Source organism: Thunnus maccoyii, chromosome 5 (genome assembly GCF_910596095.1).
Source record: "Thunnus maccoyii chromosome 5, fThuMac1.1, whole genome shotgun sequence".
Taxonomy (NCBI): domain Eukaryota; kingdom Metazoa; phylum Chordata; class Actinopteri; order Scombriformes; family Scombridae; genus Thunnus; species Thunnus maccoyii.
The window spans coordinates 11,720,840-11,741,265 of NC_056537.1; the positions used below are offsets into that span (position 1 = coordinate 11,720,840).

A 20,426-nucleotide genomic window follows, 5' to 3' on the forward strand; every position below is an offset into this window, starting at 1 on the left:
TGAGTAAGAAAAAATTACTGATATTTATTAAACATTGCATGTTAACATTGGATTTTAGAAAACTAGGAGAAATGAAGTGCAAAGCCTTGTGGGTAGTGGATTCTGTCAACTTCAACCATTTTCAAAAAGACAAGACGGAGAAAACGCAGTCCTTGCTATATTACTGAAATGTATTTTCAACATCTTGAGTTCCCAGATTTCACCTGACGGTGCATTACTTAAAAAGCAAAAATATATCAAGACGATGCAGCACAGCTGTGAGAAGTATAACGGGGCTGCAGCAGGCTGCGTGAAAGGATTTGCTTCTTTTCAGCAACTGAACCATCAATCAAAAGAACAATGCAGGCACCAGCTTGTGTAGGTCATCAAACTCGTCTTTTATAGGCTAATGTACTAAGCGCTTTTGTACGCTTTCTGTAGTTTGATTGACGGTGTGATTGAAGCATCTCAACCAGCACCAGAGGAAGGAGGCTACAAGTCTATTGGATTGACAATATTTTCTTTATAGCATCAGAAGACCTGCCAATACGCATTTACATCAGGCAACGAAAAGATAAAACGGTTATGATTTAATTCCTTCGATCACAATGTGAGTAATCCAACATGATCATTACTAATTATTTTACCAGTACAGCAGGTAGTCCTGAATGAAATATCCACACTTTGATGTAGTGTATAAAAAGCAAGCAGACGCAGCGGTCAATACAATGTAACTTTCACGATCAACGTCAAGTCAGCGGCTTTGACCTCACAAGTATAACACAGTACAAAAACATGTCACATTCGCACAGTCCGTCACAGGTTTCCACTGTCCTTGAAGATTAGTGTTACAGCTCAAACGGGCTGAAACTAAACAAATCTGCGCTAGGATCTCATGGGAAGGGTAGAATTTCACGGATCAATCAACTTTTTCCTTTAGTTCTTCAGTTTTGATTAGCATTCATACGTATGAACAAAGAACAAATTGCTTTTGAATGAGTACATAATACCCCACTGTGGTCTTGGCTTCATGTGTTACTGTACCATTGCAGTGGATTTTCTTTTAGTTTTACAGCTCAGTGCTCAGTGTAGAGGTTTTAATCTTCTGCGAAGGGAATGAGAGAGAACGCCATTATTTAATCATGCACCGCATCAGTCCTCGCATATTGACTCTGAAAGCTTTTAATGCAGCCGACTGATTAAACATCATATAGACACTAGAACAGACCATATTTACATAGGCTTTTAAGATACTGAGTGCAAAGTAGTTTTTTAATTTCACTACAGAATATTTGGGCTGCTCAAGGAGGACCTGACATACAGATCATCTTAAGAAACAAGGTACCAAAGAATTATGTAAAACATGACATTAATTCAGTATAGTGCTTAAGATAGTCAGGATGCTAAGTCTGTGCAACAACACTGCAGAGAGGGAGCAAAAATGTTTCGCCTAATCACTCACGCCAACTGTGTCCACTGCTTCAAGACACGTATTCTGACACAGAGTAAAGATAATAACAAGCTATGCAACAGTCCCTGCAGATAAAAAGAAACTGACATGATTTTAACCTATTTTTGTACGTCCTTCATTATCTATAAAGTGTTAAATCCTTTAAGTTTCTCAAATAGCGCATTCCGTAGCCTTCAAAATGTTATTAAACCGATATAAACTTCGGGAGTGCAACATGTACATGAATAATCAAGAAATAAATCCCAAAGTATTTGCATACAGTAAGAGCCTTACATACAAGTTAACATGTAAAACAAAAGGAATAAACCTCAAACTATGTAAACCTAAAAATGAATGTAAACCTAATCTGAAGCAAATGATTCACCACCTTCTGTTAGATTGCCAGGGATATTAGAAGACAATGAAACACAATCAATACCTACATAGTGTCCCTTTTGATGTGTAAGAAAAAGACAAAACTTAGTACCAAATCCAAAGACCCATGCTACAATGTGACTTTGGAAAAAGTGGATCTAATGGAGTGCCCAGGAGATGTGCTTTTTGGTCCAGGCAACCCCCTGCCAAAGCGCTCTGCTTTCTTTCATTACAGCAACAAAACTAGAGCTCCAGTAAAACAGGGTCAGTGAAAGTTAACTACACTCTCTAATATGGGTGTTACAGTACCAGAGTTAGGGCTAGGGGTCATGATGAGATGTTCATCCCGGGAAAGCCTTCTCTCCTGGGCAAAAGTCGGAATGTGGCCCTTGTCTTGGTTGGTTTTTTTTGTTTTTTGTTTTTTTTTGTCTTGACTGGGGCTAGGCCTCAGACTCCAGGTCTTCTTGTCCACCTCCATCGCTCATGTCACTCGTCTCAGGCTCTAGCAGAAGGAACTTGCCGTCGTTGGTTAGAGGCATGTTCTTCATCAGCTGGGCCAGTGCCTCAGGGTCCTTGTAAAAAGGAAAAGATGGTAAATGGACTGCACTTACATGGTGCCTTTCTAGTCTTCCGACCACTCAAAGTGCTTTTACACTACAAGCCACATTCACACACACATTCATACACTGATGGCAGTGGCTGCCATGCAAGGTGCCAACCTGCTCATCAGGAGGATCTATCATTCACACACACACACGGTACAGCCATCAGGAGCAATTTGAGGTTCACTATGTTGCCCAAGGACACTGCGACATGTGGACTGGAAAAAAAAACCTCTTGAATGCAGCTGAATAAGAATCTACTTGATCTTTTGTGTAAATTGATCAAACTGTGTGAATTAATTTTGAATATACACTGTCACCTATGTGGACTTGCTATATTGGGAGGGAAAGTGTTGACCAACTCCCTCTAGTGGTTGTGTCCCTACTAATCTTCATTAATATCTCAAATTTATAGAGATGTTGGTTTTCACTGTGACATGAGCCACTGAAAAACTACTGTGATTCAGTGTTGTAAAACCTAAAAGGTCCAAGAGATTTACTTAATACTTACTACTTAATAAGTATCTACACAAAGATTAAAGCCTAAAATGAAGTGTCAATAACTTAAGGAGGATTTAGTATTGCACTTCTGCAATGTTGGGGGACTTGTGAAAGCTTTTAAAAATCTTAGTCAAAACTGAAGCAGCAGAGGCTGAGATATTTCCTACTTTCAGTCTCTAGTATGAGTCAAGCTCCACGCTGGATCTTACACTTCCCTTAATGCAGGTCAATGACATCTGCCATTCGATTTCCCCTCCGTCTCCGTGGTGCATGCATGCACTCATCTTTTAAACTGTGACCCCCAGTTCATAAAACAGTCTGTCAAAAAATTGTAAGTCTCTCATATTATAAAACTTTTCAAGGGCTGAGTATTACTCAGCATGACGAGTGAACTGATCATCAGGTAACATTTGCTCTCGAGAAAGAAATCACTTACTGTGACAATGACGCTACAAAAAATAAGTCCCTATTATTTGTGTTATACTTTGTGCTCTTTTTTTATGCTAATAAAATCAACTGCTGTATCACAAAGCCTTGTGGGTTTTGACTTTAAATGCAACTGTTTTCAATGTTTCTATAATGAAATTACCTTCTTGGCTTCTGTGATATCCTTTGCCAAGCTTATAGTGTAGCATATCTGTGAATAAATACAAAAAGATTAAACTTTAAGGATCATTCAATATACACTTTAAATCAGTTAACATGATGCCCATTTTTTTACAAAACGTCAGTGTTCGGTGTATAAACCTTTTCGCCCTCTGTATTGCTCTCAAAGACGAAGGCGCTGAACGAGGGCTCTCCCTCTTCATCTCCATCACTCCAATCACTGCCCTCCACCACAAATCCCATCAGCCTCCCGTTCTCTTGGTGGGCCGCAAATTGACACACCTCTCCAAGCTGGAACTGTAACATGAGGAGTGTTGAGAGATATGGGGGGAATTACAGAAAATATGACTGAACTTCAAAAAGGAATTACAGAAAATATGACTGAACTTCATAGAAACAAAGAGAAAAAGCTGAAAAGTAAATACTGACTTGATCTTGTGATACTTACACTTATTCTCGTAACTTGAGTCTGAGGGTCAATCAACCTATTAGGACACAATGAAGACATTTACAAGAATAATAAAAACAACACAGACTTCAGCCTTAACTTTGGATTTTTCAGTCTGTTTTTGTTGGCAAGCTTTTGTCTCTTTCTGATAGTCTTTAGCTAAGAGCAAGTTTTATGCAACAATTTTCTGGGACAATCACAAGTACGTGACTTGCATCTGAGCAGATGTGTCTCTTAGATATTTTTCACAAAAGTGGAAACTTTTCTACAAGTGTGAAAATCAATCATGGGTTATACAACAGACATCACTTGTTTTCTTTGGATAACCCAAATGGAATATAATAGTTCTTTGTCACAGTTGCTTTGGTGAAGGTTTTTGCTCATAGGTCCTTGCTCTTCATAGTCTTCTATTATGCAGCTGGCAAACTCATAGCTGGATGCCATCACCAAATACCAGAAAACATTAATTGAAGCCTTTGTTTGAGTATTTTCCGCCTACAATGCCCAGAAAATGTCAAAATGCACCACCGTCTTTATACACTGGTGCTCCTCATTTGTTTCTGAATGCCATCCTGTCCTCAAAGGTGGTTTATGCAACACTTCATAAATATGTAATAAAGTTTACCTGAGGCTACTGCTGGTGACCATGAGGTGGGACTCCGTAGTCCTGAAGATGTTGTGGATGGCTCGTGCAGCCAGCACCTGCCTCATGGCCTCATAGATCACCTCCTGATTGTTGCCACAGCGCACCGCCATAGAGCCCAGGAAGCGCACGGCGAATACCTGCTGCAGGAGGGAGTCTGCAGAAGCACACAAACATCACCCACGTACACACGCATCAGCAGCATTAACACACAAGGACTGCATGCAGGAGAGTGAACTCAATGTACACAAACACACAAGAGTTCAAACTGAAGTCAGATAGTGCTTGAAAGGGCAAAAGAAGACCATTACATTGCATTTGGAAGAGGAAAATGATTACCGTCACTTTCTGTGGAACAGTCATCGTCCGTTTCTCCAAATGGATTTGTGCGTCTGTCAGGAAGCAAGCACACACACCAGAAAAAAAAAACAATTAAACCCCTACATTGAGCCGTTAAGAAGCGTTCCGCTTCCTGGAAGTAATATAATAAATGATATAATAAATCAATATGTGGCCAACTTTCAGGAAATTAGCATCATCACCCATGAGGACCTCATTCCATTTCTCAGAAACATGCACCCACACAAACTTCCTTCCCCAGTTGTCTTCTTACCTCCCCCCGGCCCTGTTCTGGTCCTGAAACTCGGAGGCTGGCAGCATGATGTCAAATTGAATGGGCGTTCCGGGGGCTATCAGGTCCTCTGGTTCCGGAGCAGCCCCCGTCTTCTGGGAACCGCTGCTGGCGGCATGGATACCTCCTGGCTTTGCTCTACAGGGATGAGATGGACAGAATGATGAGTTTCAAGGAATAAACCAAGTAAATAAAACATCGACTGCTCTACTGAAAAGACAGGTTCACATTTTTTTCAAGTTTATCTAAAAACAATACTCAGATGCCATTGTGTTAATTGAAGTCATTCGTGGTTGTTGTTAGGGACAAAATCTATAGTCCAACAGAGGACAATTCATACTAAAAAGACATACTAGAAAGATCTTTTAGAAGATACCCACTTAATTAGACTAACTCAGACTGTTGAATCCTTATATTGGTTTTGGATAAACTTGAGAATGCATTTTAGCACAGAACATGGACTGTGGGTTTTGTCTCCCATCACTTACATTGGAATTGCATTAGGAAGATTCTCTTCACAGCCAGTATGGACAAGAGGAACAAATGCAGCGACCTATAAGGCTTTCAATGTACAAATGTGGACCCAGTCACATACTTCAGTTCAATTAGAGACAGTTACGTCAAGGAACTGACCATTTATTGCAAACAAGTGGCAGGAAAAGCTCTGCTCTTTGAAGGACCTCTAAAAAAAACCCCTGAGCAGCAACAAGGATAATGGGTGAACTAATTGTCTACAATACATGATGATACAGATTCAGGAATAGCTGTAAACATACATGAACATTGGAAATAAGCAAGACAACAATAAGAAAGATTGAATCACATTAGGAGGTGTTGGCATTAGGAATCTGCAGAGTAATAGTTTGTTTGCAGTGTTCCAAAGATGTAAAGAAAAACTAGTATTTCACAATAAATACTGGCATAATTAGCCAAAACCATATTGCGTACAGGTCAAAATGACAGTACCATCTCAGGCTTTGTAAATGTTAAACTCTACATCTTAAACTTTCATGAGTGCAACATGTCTGACCTGTCAGGGTTGGGCGAGCCTTCTTGTCTCTTCTCAAAACTGGTGATGGGGGTGACGGCCTGGATAGCAGTTTGGTTCAGTCGGATGGCCACAGCCTGACAACAAAAAACACGTACATCGCAGAATCTCTGCATCAGTGTATGATTCATTATAAAAACCTCATCTCTTGTCTCTCACCGGTTGTATGCATGATCTCAACCTCGTGTTTCCTCCGTGTGTCTGATCACCAGCATTAATCCTTCAAAAAAAGCTACAGTTTTCCTGATTTACAAGTTTCCTCACATGAAGAAAATTAGTGAAGTCTGAGGTCCAAAATGAGTCTTCCTGTCTTGTTTCAATCTAATTAGTGGCAACAACATCTTGGATGTTCGATTCTTGTTTAAATTAAACAATTAACACAGGTTAATTAAGAAGAAAATTGATGCAAAGGAGTTGCTATAGAACGCGGATGACTGTTTATGTTTTTGTATACAAATGAGGGTGAATCCATGCAGCTTTGCACGCACATGCACACTTGGAGAGAAAATAAGGCGAAAGCTGTGATAACTTTTTCACAACCACCAGATTCCCTGTCTGCAATCATTCTCCTTTTGCTACTTACTACACTACATTTGCAATAACCTTGTGTCTGAATCCTGTGCAGCATTCTCATTAATTCTCAAGATGGCCTGAAAACCACAGTTTTCTATTATATGTACAGGTACACACCTTTTTAACAATCCCACACCTCAAATGACTGATGCGTAATTTACAGATGCATGACACTACACTCTACATGATGATAGGTGGTGAAATCTGTAATTATTTACTCTACAGTACACTACTGAGTGTTTATCATGTAGGCAAAATAAATAAGTGAAAGAGAGAGCGATTTCAGACACAGCGATAGTCTGTTTGTAACACAAAGCTGGCGAGGAGTCAGGCTTAGCTCTGGAGAATAAACATTTTCTTAGAGCCAACCCTCCTGCAAACATGCAGGATTCTGGGATTGAAAAGAGGTAATGGCAACAACAGCTGTGAGACAGTTCGCTGAAAAACACTTCAGAGAAAGACGGAGTTCCATGTGACTGTTTTTATTCGTCTCAAACAGAGAATAAGTGTCCCTTATTAAGTGCTGATTAAAGTGGTGTAAAAACAAATGATGTCTCACTGCCTGATCAAATCACAGCAACACGAGTGAAGGTCTAACTACCAAGATTAATGATAGAGAGTTAGGGTTTCTTTAAGTTTCATTCGTGCTGTAGATGTCTGGTGTGTGGGAGTGTGCATTACCTCTGGGTTGTCAGTCAGGTAGATCTGTCTGGAGATGTTGTTCACTGTGCAAATCCACTGAGAAGGAAATACAGAGATTCACATTAGGACTTCCTCTCGCTCAGACACGAACCGCCTGAAATCAACTGACTGATACCAGCTGTGACAGGCCAGTCAGATGTGTCCAAGCACAAAACCAGATATGAAAACTAAACAAATGAATCTTGACAGCTCCTCCATTGTTCTATGACTGATACTTGTACCAACAGATATCTCTGGGTATGAAGATGTAAAACAATAAAGATCAAACACAGCTGCTTCAATGGCTGCTTTCACACTTACTTCTTCATATTCCTTTTTGCTCTCAGCTTGTAGAATCATTGACCTAGAATCAATCATCAGCGACAACAGAGAAAGTTATGAATGTCTTACTGGTGTTTGTATATTAGTCTTATACGCAGTGAAGTGGACATACGTCTTTCCTGAGGGGGAGGTTATCTGAAAACAGTAGCGTCTGTCTTCACATTCCACCGCCATGACGGAGCTGTTGTCCAAGTCCAGCACCATGCCCCCCGCCACCGCCCCCCGCGGCTGACACATGAGGTTCCCTCCCTGGGTGAAGAAGTACAGTCGGTCCCAGGCTGTGGTCACTAGGCCTGTTTTACTGGAGCAAAGACAAGAAGGAGCAGAAAACGTATCAAGGTAAGTGTTGCGGTGAGATTTTAATAAGCAAAGTGATTTTTCTGCCACCAGTGGAGTAATGGAAATTTTAATGAGCGAGGAGGCCAACATGAAGAATAAGAATGTTAAGCATTTACAGCTGGATGTGTCAGGACTTCCTGCCTACCATCAGTCTTACAAATGAACTGAACAAATGAGGATATGCAAGAAGTATCTTTTAAGTTCTTCTCCTCCAACAAGTTTAGTAATAAAGAATATTTAAACAAAAATAAACAGACATACCTTAAAAAGAAAACATGTTAACATAGTTATTAAACTTATTAACCAGATCCTGAACTGAAAGAAAATTGCCTCATGTCCATCAGTTCCCCTTAAATGATATCATGCTATTTTTTAAATTCAGTGGTTTGGATCTTCAAGGGGGGGCTTTCTATTTTTTCTATTTCTGCTGCAGGTTATGACAATATCACTCCTTTTTTTAACCAGGACTGTTTCCTTGTGACCCCATTGACTTATATTTCATCCAAAAGTCTACTGAGTATAAGACTAAAAGAAAATAGCTAGAAATTCATCAGTCATCATCTTTCTAAACCAACATCCCCTATTTTCTCCTTATTTTCAACTTTCTTTTTTCACACCAACACAAATTCTCTTTCACAAGTAAGTGAATAAGTTGCCATCAATCCTTTTTCGGTTTGTGATGATGATTTTCATTTCTATTTGAAGAGGATCATTTTTTCCAGTTGTCTCCTTGCACAATTGTTTTGTTTAGGCTATAATTATACATAAACTACAATGCAATTTAACTCTGAGTCATTTCGCACTACTCATAGCTAAGCTACGTGTGTGCGACTCATTTGAACTGCTCATCTGTGAGCCTTCATCTTTCTGTTTAAAAAAAAATATCCCCAAATAAATTAATTTTGATGAATATCGAAGCGAATGCCTCATGCTGCGGTGGGTGATTCAGACCCTTATGTTGAGAAACCATTCGAAATAGCAAATGTTCTCTGGACTCAGCTCCATTTGACAAGCGTTTGAGGCTGCTGGCAGTGTGTGTCATTAAACAAAATGGCATTCTGTGGAAACCTTTTCTCTGGTGTCACAGACATTTGTCAAAGACTTTGGATGTATATATGAGGGAGAGACAGAGTTTGACAGCTCTGACATTTCACTAAATCACATTGTGGTCTACGCTGCAGTTCTACACCCTGAAGCCATTAAGGAAGTTTCCCTTCTCATACATCCAATCTGCAATAAGCTGACAGCGCACACTGTCAACATGTTACCTGACCCACCCTGTCTGCTGTGACAGACTGATTGTTTACTGTGCTCATGCATATTTTGAGCAACTTTAGCAAGAGAAGCAAAATGCATTTCTCAATTGTGTTAGGTCATTTTTAGACATTCAGAATCTACGCTAGCTGCTATATATTGATTGCTCCATCTATTGCACCAGATTGGATTCCTAAACAAACAAAACAATGAAATGTCACATATGTAAAATGAGGACAGAATCAAAGCTTGCTCCTCAACTATTCAATTTATATTCTTTCATGACACCGCTTAACATATCAACAAGCTAGGAACACAAAGGAAGTGTCCTTGGATTCAAGATAGAGCCGTAATGAGTGTAATTAATCTTACTTCCTAATGTTGAGGTAGCCAGCTTTCTGGATAAGCGTGCGATTGACAGGCTCGATGTCCTTATCTGGCATATAGACAGTGTCATCCACAGACAGAAACTCCCTCTGGGACACACGCATGACCTCCGCCTCCGCATCCAGCTGGGCCTGGATACTAGACAAAACAAAAATTCGAATATAGGCAAAGTCTATATAGGCAGAAACTGAAACATATTGAGCATTGAAATAAAGGATTCTCAGCTATGGATGCTTAAAATGAAGCAATAATCTGTAAAATCACAGAAAGGCTGACGAAAAATATGGAATTATAGAAAACAAATTAGGTTATTCCTGTTAAAGATCATACACAACAAGCTAGAGTGCTTTCTACTTTTCATACCAAAGCTATTGTTCATGAAATGCATGAGATTAATGATTATGAAGATAGTCTTTACTTTTGCGTCATGTTGGACACGGAGGAGAGAAAGTTATCCATCTTCTTTGACACCAGCTCGATGCCTTTCTTGAAGAAGCTGATCTAAGATATAAGAGATTACAGAGGGTCATATATTCATATGGTGTCTTATTTCAGGTACAGTTGGCATTTTTAAGCAATAGACATTTCTAGAAACTGAAAATAGTCACTTTGTCATATGCTTACAGGCTTAGGCCTTTGGTTACAAGAATAAAGTTTCTACTGCAGGGACACGTTGTACATTGAGCGTACTTTGTTAACTAAATAAGTTCCTTTTCAAAAATCCGGAAATCTGGAAATCCGATCTCTTAGTTTAAATACTGAATTTGAATACTCATATGTTAATGAGGTCTTTGCCCAGTTTGTAGGTCAGCAGTAGCTACAGTAAATACCTGTGCCTGTGTGTAGCCTAGCATGGGTTCAAGCATAGCTACTCTCTTGCGGTACTGCAGGGCGTTGAGGGCGCAGTAATACTGCAGTGAGGCCTGGTGCTGCTTCCTTCTGGTGTAGGCCACCTCCTTCACCAAGTCTGACTTCAGCTGTCCAGACAGAAGAGGGTTAAATGTGTCCGGTATAAACTCACTATAAAGCTCTGCACACACACACACACACACACTCATAAATATGCAAACACTTGTCGTACTCTCACACTCGCACACATACAAATAAGCAACACAGTCACATTATCTTGTACGTCCGAGCAGACATGCCAGCACATTCAATAGAAGCGAATAGCAGAGGAATCTTATCTTTGCAGCCATTATGGTGCATATTGTTGCTACAATCTTACTACAACAGCGGGGCCTGCCAGTAGATGAATATTTAATAGCATTTATTTCTATTTCAAATGCTTATAAAACACTCCCATTGCCAGAACATTACTGCACAATAAGGCCTATTACAGCCTGTGATCAATGGGGGAAAAAAAGCTCCATTAGTGGGAATGAGAAAGCACTTCCCGATCACTCAGCGGTACCTTCTCATTCTCTTTCTTCTTGGGCAATCGGCTGTACTTGACCATAGCTGCCTCGTGCTCTGCAGGCGAGGAGAGAGTGGACATGAGGATCAGAGAGTAACTGCAACCCCCTAATTTTTGTAACCCAATTCTGAAATTTGTGAAGATTTGTACTTACCATCGGTAGCAATGCCAAATATTTCTTTCAGTGTGCTTATTTCTGCAAAATTACATACAGTATAGTAAATATATTGAGTTTTGTTACAATATCTACAACAGATCCACATCTTAGAAAACACATTATTGCTTTTTACTGAATGTGTGTTGTTTTTTTTTAATATTGAGGAAAATATGCTCTTTAATTCAATATACTTAACACAATTACAGCAAACAGATGAATAATTTCTGCCAAATAATGATAAAAATGATCTGTAATAATGAGTTTTTGTAGTGTGAGTGTGTGTATTTGTGTGTGTGTGTGTGTTTCCCTACCTGTGAGGTCTTTCTCTCGGAACTGGATCAAGGGGAAGACCATGCTGTCAGCCATCTGGTTGGCTAGCTCAGAGTGGAGCGAGTTCAGCTGGACGACACAGAGACACAAAACAGATTACACAAAAATATCAAGCGCTGCAGAAGGACACAAACCCAAGATGTACCCTCGCCAAACATCTTGAGGGATTTCAATTCATTTTAATATGTACTACAGTGACATTTGCTGCCAGTTTTTCCCTGCAGTAAGCTGGTGAGTATGATTTTCAAAGAAACGTACTCATAACTGCAGACAATGGCTCCCCTACATCATAAAAAGCCCATATTGTAGAACAATGATTTTCATGAAGACAATAATAAACCCTGCTGTTTATTCTGATATCGGAAACAAGACTGCATATCAAAATCAGAATCAGAATCATCTTTATTGGCTAAGTATATTTACACATTTGTATGTACACAACAATCTTTGGAAATATGCACCAAGAATGACTATATACAGGTGAACTTGTTTCTGTTTCTGTGTTTTAGTCTAAAAAATATGTATATAATCTGTAGGTACAGTGTGTATCATAGTGTTCCAGGGTTACACAGTGCCACAGTGAGTTAACTATAAATGTGACGGCGAGGAGGAAGAAACTGTTCCTGTGTCTGGTGGTTTTTGTACAGTGTTCTGTAGTGCCTTCCAGAGGGGAGAAGTTGGAACAGGTTATGTCAATACTGTGAGGGGTGTACAGTGATATTCCCTCCCCGTTTTTCCCGCCTGCTACTTTGGAGGTGTACAGATCCTGGATGAGGGGGCAAATCGGCACCGATAAACTTTTCTGCAGACCCGACTGTCCGTTGTAGTCTGTTCCAGTCCCATTCAGTGGCTGATCCAAACCAGACAGTGATGGATGAGCAGAGAAAAGACTCGATGACTGCAGTGTAGAACTGGATCAGCAGCTCCTGAGGCAGGTTGTATTTCTTGAGCTTATACAGGAAGTACATCCTCTGCTGGGCCTTTTTAATGACTGTGTCAATGCTGGACTCCCACTGCAGCTCCTGGGACATTCTAGATCCCCGAAACCTGGAATAGGGGGGGGGGCTCCTCCTGAAGTCCACTGTCATCTCCACAGTTTTGAGCGTGTTCAGCTCCAGGTTGTTGTGACTGCACCACAGGGCCAGCCGTTTCCACCTCTCGTTTGTCTGTATGCAGACTCCTCTCTGTCTTGGATGAGGCCGTAAATTTCAGGAGTTGAACAGACGGCTCTCCTGGGGTGCAGTGTGTATATCATACATACAAGTATAACCTGCAATACTTCTTAATGCTCATGAACAAATTACACTCCATCATCTTACAAGCTGACATCCAGTTTGATCCGAGTGATTTAGCAAGTGCTAAAGTTCACAGGATTAGGTGCGGGAGCAGGCCTAATTCTCGCTGTGAAATGAGTTCTCCTGTGTACACGATGAGGTAAGGTCAAACAAACAATCAACCTGTGTCCTCTGAGCATATGTGTGTATGTGCATGTGTGTGTCCTGAATCCTGCTGAGTGCTGACTGGGCAGGCCCGTGGACCCCCATGGCTGAAAGTGACAGGCCCATCTGTTTTGTCTATATACCTGAGCCTACACACCCTTCCTTCATCCATCCATTCTTCCTCCCACTGCTGCCTTCCTCCATCCATTCATCCAGTGTGATAGGCATCATATCCACCTCACTGTTCCCGTCTTAGCCTCAGTATACAACCGGTTCCGGTCTTACAGGGAGGAAAATACTCAGGTCTTTCATTTGAGGCCATTTTCACCGTTGTGCATGAGGAGCGAAGGTGCAATATGCTTTGTAATGTGATAGAAAAACAACTACTGACTGTATAGTATTTTGTCAACCCTCTCTTCTGCTCTGAGTGCACGTACACCATAAACAAGGAAAATGCAAACACAAGCCTCACCTCCCCTACAGTTTTGGCGAAGTTCTGCAGCGTAGTGATTACCTCTTCATCACCTTTTCCAAGGGCAAAATTCTAGATAGAAAAAGAAGGGAGGGGGACAAGTTTAAACCATGACACTGCATAATGTAGCATAGATTTAGCCTCTACTAGGAGCTACGAATTTAAAAATACCCTGTTCTGCCAGGAACTCTGGCACATCTCTTCATGAAATGATGCCAAAAATGCTAATAAACTCAATGCTAAGATGCTGAGTTTTAAGTTTTGTTAAAAAGAGCTAAAAGAGATTCAAGATTAACTTTGTCATTCAGACTAAACATAAGACAAGTGCATCCATTACAGTACATTGCAGATTTTTTTTTTCAATCCAACATTGACTCTATAATAAATGTGTTCCAACAAAAGCAGCTGATCCACAGATCCTACAGCATTTAATAAACCTGCTATGTTGACTTCAGCATCTATTCTATTTTTTAGTTCTTGTTAGCTACATTAAACAATACCCTACCCTTTGATAGGTTGCCAACAGGGAGGCACTTCTACTTTGAGGTTCTTTCATACAGAGATTTCACAAAACACACTTGCAAAGATGACGTGTGGTAGACCCATGCACATTTGCATCCATGGAAAAAAAAAATCTGATAAGTACGATAATAAACAGATGGTGTGTCTCAACAAACTATTTAGGCAGTGTTCAACAACGTTAACAAAGTAACCTGAGATATTTGACCCAAATTGACTATGCAAATACTTGTGACATTGAGTCACCATCATGACTTACTTTCTTCTCGTAATCCAGAAGTTGCTGTGAGAGCTGCTCTGTTGCCAATCCCATCTCACTCTGAAGGGGGGAAAGATAGAGGAAAAAAAGGGAAAGTTAACAAACTGGATTACTGGAGATTTTTCTTCCAAGTCTGAAGCTTCTTCATACGTCTTTCTCTCTTCAACCTCTCTATATCATGAAAGAATAAAAGGGAGTGAAGAAATATGAGGTGAATCAGAGTTCAAATGAAAATTCCTCTGAAAAAGCACAAGGTGATAGGTCATATAAATGCGAACTCTACTGTACCAGTGGATTATGATTGATTTGGAAAATATGAGCATGGTCTGTCAATTTGAGAGCATGACTTCTTTTCACATTCAGATTTTGTAATTCGTTCCCTAAAACCCTGCCCTCGTACTCAAATAGCCCCTGCTTGCACTTAAGATTTGCACTGCTTCTTCTCAAACTGTATGCTTGCACTCATGAAATGTCTGCTTTCAGATTTTTTGTGCAACAACCCTGCCAAAATTCCCCAACCAATAGAATGCTAGGTGTAGTGTTGACCAATGAAATCTTCTTAGAGTGTCCTGTGTGGGCTAAGCATATTATCAATGGATATATTCTTGTGCAGCAAATATGACTATCGATTCATAGTGAATGAGGTAATAGCACTATTAAAGGACCGGTGCTGTCCAGGCATCCAGCAGTGAGGTTGCAGAGTACAACCAACTGAATACCCCTACCCTCACCCGCCCCTTCCAAGTGCGTAGGAGAACCTATGGTGACCGCGAAACTCGAGCATATACGAGCCCTCTCTGAAGCCAGTGTTTGGTTTGTCCATATTCCATTTATGCCAAGTCCGCTCTGCTCATTGACTGTAAAAAATATGGACATAGTCACTGTGACGTCACCTATTGTTTTGCGAACTGCCGTTTTGAAGCCTTGAGTGTAGCGATTTGACCATCGTCACCTTGGATTTGGCCGTCACCATGTTTGAGTTTTGGAGCCAGAAGTGACCATATTTGGATAAGAGGGTGGAGCTGACCATAGCGCTAAGGTGCATTTACAACCTATGGTTACGGTACTAATGCTAATGCTAATTTTTGCTAGCGAAAAACAGGCCTAAAACCGTTAAAACATTTTCTCATAGACTTCCATACAATCTGACTTCTTTTTGCAGCCAGTGGAGTCGCCCCCTGATGGCCATTAGCTAGAATGCAGGTTTTTGGCACTTCCACATTGGCTTCATTTTTCAGCCTCGGAGGTTGTCGCTTGGTTCTGCTAGATGCCACTAAACCTTACACACTGGTCCTTTAAAATTAAAAACTTACTTGAGGCCCTTGATCCACTAGACTCTCACTCCTGGGTCATGATGGTGACGTTTTTTTCTCAGCTAATACTATATGTAGCTACTATAGTTTCGAGTTTCAAGTTTATTTTATTTATACAGCATTTTAAAAGCAAATAGGTTTTGCACCAAAGTGCTTCACAAAGACAGGCTTATGTATACACATACAAGCATCAAGACATATACATGCATAACAGATAATTGTGAAAAATAGAGCAAGAGTAAAATAGAAACACGTTTAAGCACAAATTAAAACCCCAAAATCTGATAGAAATAAAACAGATTAAACACAGTTAAAAGCCAGAGAATAAAAGAGAGTCTTCAGGTGCATTTTAAAAGCATCAACAGACTCAGCCTGTCTAATGGCCACTGGCAGGCTATTCCAGAGCTGAAAAAGCCCTGTCCCCATCTGTTTTTTTCCACAAACGGGGCACAGCCAACATGCCACGGTGGGAGGATCTGAGGGGTCTGGCAGTACTGTAAAGGTTGAGAAGTTCTGAGATATAAGTAGGGGCGAGACCATGGAGAGATTTACAGACAATTAGAAGAATTTTGACGTTTATCCTGTAATGAACGTGGAGCCAGTGTAAGGATGCAAGGATAGGGGTGACATGGTCTCGTTTCTTGGACGTTGTTAATAATCGGGCAGCAGTGTTTTGGATAAGTTGCAACCGGGAAATGGTAGCCTGAGAGATGCCTAGGTAGAGGTCTGATGTAGGTGGAGAGGTGATTGAGGTTATGGGTAATAACAGTGGTATGATGTGGGCGGGTCGAAGAGTATGATCTCTGTCTTGTCCTCATTTAACTGAAGGAAGTTATGATCCAATCAGTCTTTAATGTCTTGGAGACAGTTTTGTAATTTAATTATATTAGCCTGATTTTGGGAATTGAGGGGGAGGTAGATTTAAGTATCATCTGCGTAACAGAAAAGAAGAGGGCCTAAGACTGAACCCTGTGGAACCCCACATGAAATATTTGCAGGTGTGGAGGATGAGCTGCCGATGGAAACAGTAAACTGTCTGTTTGAAATGTAAAAGTGGAACCAATCAAGGGCGGATCCAGAGAGGCCGACCCAGTGCAGTGTTGCAAGCGATCCAGGAGAATTGTGTGTTCAACAGTGTCAAAGGCTGTAAAAGAAAAAGTACGGACACTGGTATATTTATTAACTGTTCTTTTATTCAAAAAGTCATAAAGAAAGCAAGGGAGGTACATTTAATAAAGCCCTGGAGGGTGGGAGTGGATGAACCTGGTTAAAGAGTAACCGCCTGTACGGGATGCTCTAGAAGTAAAGCGAATGCGCCCGCAAGGAGGCAGGGATCATTTCATTGGTCAACACTACACCTATTGGCTGGGGAATTTTGACAGGGTCATTGCACAAAAAATCTAAGAGCAGACGTTTCACGAATGCACAGAAGCAGCCTGATTGCGAGGAGAAGGGCTGAAGCTGGAACAGGAAATCTGTGCAAGCAACAATATATCTGAGTGCAAGAATACAGATTGAGCAGAAGCAAAGCAAATTTAAGTGCAAGCAGGGGCAATTTGAGTGCAAGGACAGGGTTTGAAGGAATGAATTACAAAATCTGAAGGTGAAATCAATAAATTATGCTCTCAAATTGAAAGACCACGCTCTTGAATAAAGATAGGGGAAAAAAACATAGGAAAAGGTCTTAAAGTCAAGTTACATAAGCTGTTTTAGTCTTCAGGAGAACATGAGAAACATAATGTATACTGTGACTGCAACATCTGAGCATGTTTGTCAATGAGACATTGTCCACATTTTTCAAAACTATACTTAAAGCACTGAAAACTACACATAAGGAGTAAATAAGAGAACATGGTATAAAGGCACCTTTTACGTTGCAAAGCTGGTTAACAAAGATTCTCAGCTCACTAATTGGACCTTTGAGCTTAGATTACTTTGCCACACACACACACACACACACACACACACACACAAACACACACACATACACACACACACACCCACACACACACTTCCAAAGGTCAAGACTGAACTTCCATGCTGAAAGGTTTTCCAGCTGTTTCTACAAGAGCTTCATTCATCAGTTTGCCCGTGAGAATGTATGTATGAGTGTGTAATATTCTTGTATCCAAATATCCGAGACTCTAGCACCATCTTTTGTTCCGTGCACATCAAAACAATAGTTAAATAATGCTAACGATCACTTGGAAATCAACTTTGTCAGGCAAATAAAATTATGATTCAATGATGAAATGAAACATAAAATATTTCTCATTGTGTTCCATGTTTGAAAACACATGGCTGTTTCACAGAGCCACACACAGCAATGGGAATAGTGTGTGTGTGTGTGTGTGTGTGTGTGTGTGTGTGTGTGTGTGTGTGTGTGTGTGTGTGTGTGTGTTTAGTTTGGTACCTGAGCTCCAAATACACGCTGCATGGATTGTAGCAGCTGGTTGGTGTAGTCTGTGAGCATACCAACATCTTCCTCAAACACACTGAGCAAGGAGCGAGTCTGTAGGACAAAACATTTACACACACTTATTATGAATGAAATTAAGATAGACAATAGTTAGATCATTGTAAATAGAGATGAAAATGAATTAATTAATTGATTAACAGAAAATTATTCAACACCTATTTTGATATTCGATTTAGAGTTGCAACGTTTTGTTGATTAACCGATTAGATGCCAACTATTAAATTCATTTACAACTATTTTGATGATCGATTTATCGTTCTGAGTAATTTTTTAAGAAACTAGAAATACTTTGTGTGAAACTTTGTTATAATTAGTGTATGGATTCCTGAGTTATTGCCAAAAACGTGTTTTGTGAGGTCACAGTGACCTTTGACCACCAAAATCTAATCAGGTCATCCTTGAGTCCAAGTGGACGTTTGTGCCAAATTTGAAGAAATTCCCTCAGACATCAGACTATTTTCCGACATATTATTGATAAAAAATGAATCTATTAATGGAATAATCATGAAAATTATTGTCAGATTGAATTTAATTTAATTTATTGATGAACATAATCATTAGTTGCAATCCTTATCATAAATACTGGTCTTCAAAAGAGTTTCCGAATTAGTTTTAACCGTAAGTGATAAAAAGAAGTGGGTGTGTTTATTGGGTCATAAGGACAATTAAGGTGGAGCTGGTCATGCTCTAGTTATTGTCTTAAATGTTCCTGTTATTCAATTTGTGGGGCAACAGTATACTGAACATCACCAGTATGGTACCTACGCTAACAAGAAACATATTTTGAATCAGATTTGGTTGGCACCTGTAACCCATAGAAGAGACCAATAGGAACATTGCTGAAAGTGGAGAGAGTGAGTGGAAGAAATCAGAGTGGCTTCAGAATTCACAGGCATATTGAAGTGCAGCTTTGAATTGAAACTTAAGGTATAATGATTTTACTGCAGGCTGGCTGAAATGGGAAAATCCTGTTTGGGTGTAGTTTTGTTTTTTCTCATATGAACAGGTGCAGCAAGGCAGGGCAGATATGGCAAGTAGGAACACACCCATCGGGTTATATCTGTTTACAATTCACTCCAGCAGACTTTTGCCAGAGGGATTCAGAACAAAAAGAAATGATCATATATAATACCAGCCCTAGAATACAGGATGTGTTAACATTTTACTGTAGGAAAACACCAGACCTATTTCTTGAATGGACTAAATTGCATTTGGAAAGCCAAAAATGTAAATAGAGAAATGAGCCTCCAGCATGGGTTGCACTTAAGCAGAACCATCAAAGAGGTCAGCCCTGTTTAGAGAAAGGGTGAGGCAACAGACAGCAGAAAATACAGACTCTATTATGCATAATAACAGACTCCTCACTGTCTTCAATTTCACACCACCATCACTGATAACCATGCATGAGGCCTAGGGCTTGATGTACAACTTCCATGCTGCTTTTAAGACCTGCAAGCATCAAACAACAAGGTATTAACCACTGACAGCTACCACTGCTGCCCTGTTGCAGACTATTGACTAATTCCAATGAAGTCCGATAATGGAAACCCCTCCCACATCCTGTGAATCAGGCCCAGTTTGGCTCTAGAAATGGGTCTAACTCCATACGACATGGGAAAATAAAAACGTCGCAGGCAGCAGAGTGATTCTGTTTGAGCCATATGGTCGTGACGTCTTCAAAATTGATATGAATGTTACGTTACACCACAATATTACCTCTAGCAGAGAGGGGAAAGCCCTGTGACTAGCGATAGCAATGTAACTACAACAGGGACACACACACACACACCGATAATTATGACTAGCTATACACACTTGGACATTGTTTACAGCAGGAAGGTGCAGCCACTCCAGACAGTGCATTTCATTCCCATAACAATGTGACAATTGAGAGCTGTCATCGACCAGTGGAAACAGCCTACAACGGGAATAGGATCCTGTCTGGGCTTCGACGCCAACTTCACAGCTCGTAACGCCTTTTTATGTGGCAGTTGTGTTTTTAAATGTGATAAAAACCCGCACAAGCCTACCTGAGGACTGTCCTGTAAGGCGTCCTCCAGGAGCAGTTTGTGATGTACGGCCGGCATCTTGTTAGCGATGGAGGATAAGGGGAATGAGGGCTTGAATTATTTAGTGCGTGGACTCAGTTTCCCAGAGCTCTGTGCGCGCGTGAGGGGTACAC

General features: G+C 40.4%; 1 protein-coding gene across 1 annotated transcript; it reads right to left on the minus strand.

Annotated features, from left to right (window-relative positions):
* Nucleotides 1-4: 4 nt before the first annotated feature.
* Nucleotides 5-20,426, minus strand: appl2 (adaptor protein, phosphotyrosine interaction, PH domain and leucine zipper containing 2). Its single transcript, XM_042410941.1, has 21 exons — nt 20,275-20,426; nt 18,179-18,277; nt 14,453-14,512; nt 13,675-13,746; nt 11,745-11,832; nt 11,431-11,472; nt 11,274-11,332; nt 10,690-10,836; nt 10,278-10,360; nt 9,845-9,997; nt 7,992-8,180; nt 7,859-7,901; nt 7,538-7,594; nt 6,266-6,360; nt 5,218-5,373; nt 4,944-4,996; nt 4,587-4,761; nt 3,962-3,998; nt 3,655-3,810; nt 3,497-3,544; nt 5-2,376 (listed from the first exon to the last, which is right to left on the minus strand). The coding sequence occupies exons 1-21, from the start codon at nt 20,329-20,331 to the stop codon at nt 2,245-2,247; spliced, it is 2,001 nt and encodes a 666-aa protein (XP_042266875.1). The 5' UTR covers nt 20,332-20,426; the 3' UTR covers nt 5-2,244.

Excerpts from the sequence above, each read along its gene's own strand:
- appl2 (XM_042410941.1), bottom strand. The coding sequence starts at position 20,331 with ATGCCGGCCGTACATCACAAACTGCTCCTGGAGGACGCCTTACAGGAC. Across the intron at positions 10,361-10,689 it reads TAGGCTACACACAGGCACAG|ATCAGCTTCTTCAAGAAAGG; the intron begins GTATTTACTGTA and ends CTTATATCTTAG. Across the intron at positions 5,374-6,265 it reads GGCTCGCCCAACCCTGACAG|AGCAAAGCCAGGAGGTATCC; the intron begins GTCAGACATGTT and ends TCATCCCTGTAG.